The 8,511-nt window shown below is 36.4% G+C and overlaps 1 protein-coding gene across 1 annotated transcript; it reads right to left on the bottom strand.

Annotated features, from left to right (window-relative positions):
* Positions 1 to 5,557: 5,557 nt before the first annotated feature.
* LOC132546160 (uncharacterized) lies at positions 5,558 to 8,024 on the bottom strand. The gene is made up of 3 exons (XM_060209870.1): positions 7,875 to 8,024; positions 6,643 to 6,793; positions 5,558 to 6,249 (listed from the first exon to the last, which is right to left on the bottom strand). Exons 1-3 carry the CDS (start codon positions 8,022 to 8,024, stop codon positions 5,558 to 5,560), a joined length of 993 nt encoding a protein of 330 aa, XP_060065853.1.
* Positions 8,025 to 8,511: the final 487 nt, after the last annotated feature.

The raw sequence follows: 8,511 nt of genomic DNA on the forward strand, positions 1-8,511 counted from the left end.
ATTCAACATCTGATAATGTCACTTATTTTCATGTGGGCAACGGTTAATATCATTTTATTTTGCTGACTATCACAAAAAAACCCCACAGGTTTATCACAGGTAAGTGAGGACAGGTTCTATGGATTCATGTCTGAAGGGTCATATGTCACACCTGGACACATTATGTTAACATTGCCACTGCATTCCCTAATAACTAACTAGTGAAGTAGGAAGCTCACTAACAAGTGAGGTAAAAAACTCACTAAAAAGTGAAGTAGGAAGCTCACTAACAAGTGAAGTAGGATACTAACTAGTGAAGTAGGAAGCTCACTAACAAGTGTAGTAGGAAGCTCACTACCTAGTGATGTAGGAAGCCCACTAAAATGTGCAGTAGGAAGCTCACTAAAAAGTGAAGTAGGATACTAACTATTGAAGTAGGAAGCTCACTAACAAGTGAGGTAGAAAGCCCACTAAAAAGTGAAGTAGGAAGCTCACTAAAAAGTGAAGTAGGAAGCTCACTAACAAGTGAAGTAGGAAGCTCACTAACTAGTGAAGTAGGAAGCTCACTAACAAGTGAAGTAGGATACTAACTAGTGAAGTAGGAAGCTCACTAACAAGTGTAGTAGGAAGCTCACTACCTAGTGATGTAGGAAGCCCACTAATATGTGCAGTAGGAAGCTCACTAAAAAGTGAAGTAGGATACTAACTAGTGAAGTAGGAAGCTCACTAACAAGTGAGGTAGAAAGCCCACTAAAAAGTGAAGTAGGAAGCTCACTAAAAATGAAGTAGGAAGCTCACTAACAAGTGAAGTAGGAAGCTCACTAAAAATGAAATAGGAAGCTCACTAACTAGTGAAGTAGGAAGCTCACTAACAAGTGAAGTAGGAAGCTCACTAAAAAATGAAGTAGGATACTAACTAGTGAAGTAGGAAGCTCACTAAAAAGTGAAGTAGAAAGCTCACTAAAAAGTGAAGTAGGAAGTTCGCTAACTAGTGAAGTAGAAAGCTCACTAAAAAGTGAAGTAGGATACTAACTAGTGAAGTAGGAAGCTCACTAACAAGTGAGGTAGAAAGCTCACTAAAAAGTGAAGTAGGAAGCTCACTAACTAGTGAAGTAGGAAGCTCACTAACAAGTGAAGTAGGATACTAACTAGTGAAGTAGGAAGCTCACTAACAAGTGAGGTAAAAAACTCACTAAAAAGTGAAGTAGGAAGCTCACTAACAAGTGAAGTAGGATACTAACTAGTGAAGTAGGAAGCTCACTAACAAGTGTAGTAGGAAGCCCACTAACTAGTGAAGTAGGAAGCCCACTAAAATGTGCAGTAGGAAGCTCACTAAAAAGTGAAGTAGGAAGCTCACTAACAAGTGAAGTAGGAAGCTCACTAACTAGTGAAGTAGGATACTAACTAGTGAAGTAGGAAGCGCACTAAAAAGATAAGTAGGAAGCGCACTAACAAGTGAAGTGGGAAGCGCACTAAAAAGTGAAGTAGGATACTAACTAGTGAAGTAGGAAGCTCACTAACAAGTGAAGTAGGAAGCTCACTAACAAGTGAAGTAGGATACTAACTAGTGAAGTAGGAAGCGCACTAAAAAGTGAAGTAGGAAGCTCACTAACAAGTGAAGACAATTTCTGTCATTGACTATTAAGTTCTATAAGTGTATCCACTGGCTGCAGTTTAATATGGTTGAACTTAATGATTTTACTTCTAATATGATTTAATTTTTGTAATAGCCATGATAGCCATGATACTGTCCTGATGTGAATTGTGATCTCTTTTTTCCCTCTGTCTCATAAACTGTGATGAACTTGTCCATCTCTCTGTTGTAAGCTACAATCCTTTGTTCGTTTGTTTATTGTAAACTGTTTATCCATCTATTTCCTTGTGCATTAGTCTGTCATCAAATGCAATCTTTTTTCTTCATCTATTTATCAAACTGTTTCATCTGGCAATCTACTGTCTGTTGTAACAGTTTGTCTGGTGATCCCCTGTCTGTTGTAACAGTTTGTCTGGTGATCTCTGTCTGTTGTAACGGTTTGTCTGGTGATCTCTGTCTGTTCTTACAGTTTGTCTGGTGATCTCTGTCTATTGTAACAGTTTATCTTGTGATCTCTGTCTGTTGTAATAGTTTGTCTGGTGATCTCTGTCTGTTGTAACAGTTTGTCTGGTGATCTCTGTCTGTTGTAACAGTTTGTCTGGTGATCTCTGTCTGTTGTAACAGTTTATCTTGTGATCTCTGTCTGTTGTAACAGTTTGTCTGGTGATCTCCTGTCTGTTGTTACAGTTTGTCTGGTGATCTCTGTCTGTTGTAACAGTTTATGTGGTGATCTCTGTCTGTTGTAACAGTTTGTCTGGTGATTTCCTGTCTGTTGTAACAGTTTGTCTGGTGATCTCTGTCTGTTGTAACAGTTTGTCTGGTGATCTCTGTCTGTTGTAACAGTTTGTCTGGTGATCTCTGTCTATTGTAACAGTTTATCTGGTGATCTCTGTCTGTTGTAACAGTTTGTCTGGTGATCTCTGTCTGTTGTAACAGTTTGTCTGGTGATCTCTGTCTGTTGTAACAGTTTGTCTGGTGATTTCCTGTCTGTTGTAACAGTTTATCTGGTGATCTCTGTCTGTTGTAACAGTTTGTCTGGTGATTTCCTGTCTGTTGTAACAGTTTATCTGGTGATTTCCTGTCTGTTGTAACAGTTTGTCTGGTGATTTCCTGTCTGTTGTAACAGTTTGTCTGGTGATCTCTGTCTGTTGTAACAGTTTGTCTGGTGATCTCTGTCTGTTGTAACAGTTTGTCTGGTGATTTCCTGTCTGTTGTAACAGTTTGTCTGGTGATCTCCTGTCTGTTGTAACAGTTTGCCTGGTGATCTCTGTCTATTGTAACAGTTTATCTGGTGATTTCCTTGTCCATCTGTCCGTCTGTCTATTCTGTTCTTTTCTATTCTATTCTTATCTAAAAATTATATAGTGGCAATAATTATAATACATGATACCTTTATTATTTTAAAGTTACTTAAAGTTTTTTTTCAAAAGATATATTTTAAGATATTCAAACCAGTTGAAATAATCGAATATATACCCTGATCGCACTGTCACTGAGTCAATAAGGAAGTGCTTTAGGAATAAGTATGCTTAACCAACAAATAACTTTCTACAGACTACATTATGTACATTGTAATATCTCTATTACATTCCTTTAGGTATTGTGAAATCCTTTTCTTCTTGACCCTTGTGAGGATTTTCTATTGCAGAACTAGACCTGTATACCACATACTATGACTAATATACCATAGGATAATAAGACTAAGGTTTTTGATTCAAGCAGGTATATATGTATGGGATAAAGCTACTAATCCCTCGGAAAGGAAACCTGTGTTGTTATAGTATTTGTTTAGCCAACGGAGCAGTGCAACTGTGTGCTACTTAATACCGCTGTGTTTACTCAATGACGTAGGTATAACACACCTGTGTATCTGTCCACCAGACATCCACTTGACCACTCAGTTTAAGGCCAACAACTTTACATGCATGGTCAGCGAACAACTTACAAATTGTCATGATAAATACTACCTGACTGTAAAAATCTTGGATCTATTCTCAAAGTAATACAGTTAGTTAGGGATGTTTGTGATGTTTTCCTTTATATGTTCTTGTTTTTTTCTTTTGATATTGATAAGTAAACCCTTGTATCAATAAGAATATTTGCATTTTCCTATACATGGAAAGCTGATATGCCAGTCCTGTCAAAATAAAGTGTTTAGGTGTCTCCACATGTAACAGAATCTGTCACAATCTTTACCAAGGCATCAGGAAGTTGAGTACAAGATAACTTTGTTGTTATTTTTTTTTTGTTACTATGGATATGTTTGAATGTTTGAAAAATACACTTTCCAAATTTGAATCCTTACATTAGTAGTACGATACTGTCAATCACATATTTTTGTTGGAATTTAAGTTAATGGTTTTACAAGAAAAAGTTTCATAAAAAGTTATTTCTTGGTTAAGTCTAGCTCATGAAATCCATTAATACTAAGAAGCCATGTCAATTTTTATCGGTTTTTCTTTTTCTGGACATACAAATTTGCAGATAAAGTGTCAACATGACTTCAACAGAAATTATTTTTTTTCTTATTTTGATAACTTTGGTTAGATGGTAGTTGTGATATCACTTTTTTAGGTCATCTGACCGAAGGATCTTATGACCTATTGCAATCGCCTTTTGTCCGCCGTCGTCCGTCGTAAACATTTTCAACTTCTTCTCAAGTTCAACATATCTCATTGAGCTGAAACTTACCTGAAATGATCGTGACATGATCCTGACCAAAGTTTGTTAATTTCGGGTTGGTCCGAAATCCAACATGGCCGCCATCTTGAAAACACATTTTCAACTTCTTCTCAAGTTCAAAATTTGAAATCTTATATTTTATGTCAGATGACCATTAAGGTCCATGGGCCTCTTGTATTTTTTTACTCTATTAATTCCTCAGCAATTACACTAGCATACTATATGCAACAAAATTGTAATAACAGGCTTTATCTCGGGTAGATAACACTTAAGTTAGAGGCACGCAATCCAGATATATTTCATTTTTCAGGTTATAAGCCGCACCAGCATATAGACTGCAGAGCCAATTTTTACCGATTTTTTAAAATTTGATCCATATGTTAGCTGCACTAAAATATTAAACTGCACCCTTTCTTACAAAGTGGTAACTGTTATGTTGACCAAAGTTTGTTGATATAACGGACAACGGAGAGCAATTTATCAAGATTGTTGGTGAAACATTTACCACATTTTCTGGGTTTTAAGCTAAACTGATATATAAGCTGTATCCTTTCTAACGATATGGTGACCTCTATTGTTGACATTTGATATACGGTGCTTTTTATAATCCAGAAAACATGATATCTTTCTGAACAAATCTCTAGATATTGCAGAATCCTCTTGATCAAAATCCAAAAATTCTAAACAAATTCTTGGAAGTTAAAAATGATGAAAATGTTGTTTCAAATCAGCACAAGACATTTTCTATCTATACACATAAATGTGATAATTCCTTAATGGTGAACATTTTATATTGTTTTATTGAATGGCCTTGTAACTTGAAATGAAATTATTGTCAACATCAAAATATTTCTTTGTGGTGTGGCCTGTTTGGACAAACAAAACTTGTGGAAGTACCGCTATATAGTTTTGCCCAAATTTGGTTTATATTATTCTCAGGTGAAGGGGAATCAGTTCTGTATAAATGATACATTTTGGCCCCCTAGTGGGAGGGGAGTGGGCCCAATTGGGGAAAGGTTAGTTCATAAAAATCCTTTTTCCATTCAAGGATATTGTTGAAATTTGGTAATTTTTATAAATAGTGAACTTGACTTTTGTTTGCCCACAAGACTGGGACTCGAGATGAAAATAACATCAGAAATTGCTTGTCATATCTAAATTATTTATTAAATGGTTGAATAGCTAAATTAGCCAGATGAGTGATGCTGGCCTGTTGGGCCTCAAATTATATAATGTTAACAATATTGAAACTTTTCCAAAATCTCCATTAAGAAAAAAAAATTACAAATTTTACACTGAATATTACGTCCCTAAAAATTCAGATGATATTCTCAAGTCAATGCCGTTACTGTCCAATAATTCTTTCAAATTATTTACTTCCTGTCGCAATTTCTCACTTTCCATTTTAGATTTCTTTAATTCATCTTTCAGTTTTTTACATTCTTGTCGACTTGTTACATTGTCTGATTTTAATTTTTTACCTTCATCTTTCATTGTCTTCATTTCCACTTTATACTTCTGATTTTCAGCTGTCAGTTTCTCCTCAATTTTTTTAAACTTTTTTGCTTCCTTTTTCATGGCTAATACTTCCACTTTTGTATCGGTGAATCTTTTCTCTATGAGCTGCGGTATAGAATATTCTGTGTACATTTCCTCTTCATCATCTAATCCAAGACATTTCCAGCAACGTTTTGCTAGTTCATCCAACAAGTCTGAAATTTTTGTCATGAGAGTCTCATAATGAAGTGAATCTAATTTGAGTTTTCCCCCTTTTGGCCCCTTTATAAGTGGCATCAGATGATCAGATATAATTTCTTTAAGAGATTTCTCAACAGCCTCTGAGGGGCTCTCAGTAGGGGAAATATTTGTCACTTCTTGAAGCACAATGGGAACAATTGTCTCTGATAGCACCTTCAATATATAGTCCTTGTCACGAAGAATTTCACCATTTAATCTCATTCTTTCCTCAACAGCGTTTCTGATTCGTTGAGTGTCTGTAAAACAAAAGAAAAATAAAAACTTTTACCCTCTAAATAGTGATAGGAACAATAGTCTAAAAGTTACAATGAACCATATACCTTGGTATATGTAATGCTCCCCTGTGTACAATCATCTCTTTCAGAATCACTAACAAATTAAAAAAGAGGCCTGTTGAGTCTGCATCAATGCTACAAAAGGTGCATATGGGGGACTGACTGTGACAACTAAATTTACTAGATTCTAATATTTCATAAGTTCTGGAAAATACTTGAAAGCTATGTGTAAAATCCCACTATGTCAAAAGAATGTATTTTAAAAACTGAATCTTTGGATTTTTTTTCACCAAATAGTCTCTTAAGAAATGAAAGATTTCCTTGTTATGATTCTTGTTGTGAAGGGAAACTTACAATCCTGTATGTTGAGTTCTGCCTCCATCTTTTCGCTGATCCACTGGTAGTCGCACTTCAGAACTTGTACAAACTGTCGGAATGCACGAGGTCCACGACGGGGCAAGATCTCCATCAAGGTCACGACCTTGTCCTGCCGAGTTACCTGTTTCTAAAAAGGCACAGGAAATCAGGAACAGTCTCAGTTGGTGGCAGTGGAATATAAATCAGATTCAAGATTTTATCCAAAAACATTAAATGATTTAAAGTCTCATCCGCTATTTATTGTATCCACAAGTCTCTAAAGGGACTTAAATTTGGTCGTCTTTGTACTAAATTATCTTAGTACATCTTAATATACTGTTATCAATATGTTCTCAGAATAAAACATTATTTACCTTTTGTGTCCCCTTACCCCCAATATCTTCTTTTCAATGTTTGTTTTCATCTGCCCATGGGTCTTTGTCCTTTTTATAGCTTTCTTCCCATCTTATCCAAGTTCCCTTCATTTGTGCTCCCTTCCCTGTTTTCACTGTCCTTCCACTATGACGCCTATTCTTCCTTTGTACCACCTGTAAAACCTCTGTCCCCTGCCCCTCCTGTATCCCTTATCCCTCTCATATTTTTTCCCATCTTTGTCCCCTTCCCTCCATTCTTTCCCACTTCCCTCCCCCTTTTTACCAGCTTTTCCTTTTGTTTATTCATTTTACCATCATTATCACTTTCCTAAACTCTGTGTACCCTGCCCCTCCTGTATCCCTTATTCCTCTCTCATTTTTCCCGTCTTTGTCTCTATTCCTCCCTGTTTTCCCTGCTTTTCTTATTTGTCCCTCAACTGTCACTTCCAAACTTGTGTATCCCTTCTCCCATCCTTTTTCTCTATCTTTTCCCCCTCCTCAACCTTTTTTCTTCCTTTCCTTCCCATGTTCCCTGTGTCTCCTTAGTGTTCCCTTCCCCACCTTGTTTTCCCTGCTTTGTGCTGTCCCTTTTCCCTCCCCAGTTTCCCCCTGTATTTTTTTACTTTTTCCTCTAGCTACCCATTTCCTTTTTCTCCTTTCCTACTTAGATCTACCCTGTCCACTTCATCCTTTGCCAGAATAATGCTGTAGTGATGTGGGGCCAAAAAATTTAAGACTTGTAAGAGTCCAAATCTTTGATCGCACAGTTCCTACATTTCTATAACATGACTTTCTCCTGTGAATCCTGCCCCTCTTCTTCCACTGTCCCCTCCCTCTTTCTCCTTCCATACTTACATCTACCCTCTCCACTTGATCCTGTGTCAGGATGTTGTTGTAGTTAAGTTGAGCTAGGAAAGACTTGGTGGGGTCCAAATCTTCCATCATACAGTTCCTACAACTTTGTAACGTGGCTTTCTCTCGCGAGTCCATCTCAAGTAGAAGCATTAGGCTCCAAATTGATTAATTAAAGGAATGTTCACTAATGCTGACTTTGTACCACTGAACGGCTAATTGTTCCTAAGATGTTTTTGTGAATAACACACTTCCTTAATTGATATGCATTGTACATCAACATCATTCACAGGGTTCATGATCAAAAGGTTGTCAAAGATTGAATTTATTAGTATCCAAAATGAAAAGTAAATCTGAAGTTTATAGAAATATCTGAATGACTTAAAGCTGTTCAGTCTAGGTATTGAAATCCCCATCTGTGGTTTGACTGGAATATACATCTGCTTCTGTCCATTCCATCATTTTTTTTTCTTTTCTAGTCTCCTCTCTCCTGTGGTGAAATAAATGTTCATTACAATTTGTTCTAGATGAGTCGCCTCCTTAATTGTCAGTTCAAGAATATAATAAGGGATTATAATTTGTTCTAAATAAGTCGCCTCCTTAATTATCAGTTCAAGAATATAATAATAAGGGACCAATA

The sequence above is a fragment of the Ylistrum balloti genome, unplaced genomic scaffold, assembly GCF_031769215.1.
Source record: "Ylistrum balloti isolate Yb309-2 unplaced genomic scaffold, AGI_CSIRO_Ybal_v1 Utg369604, whole genome shotgun sequence".
Lineage (NCBI taxonomy): Eukaryota > Metazoa > Mollusca > Bivalvia > Pectinida > Pectinidae > Ylistrum > Ylistrum balloti.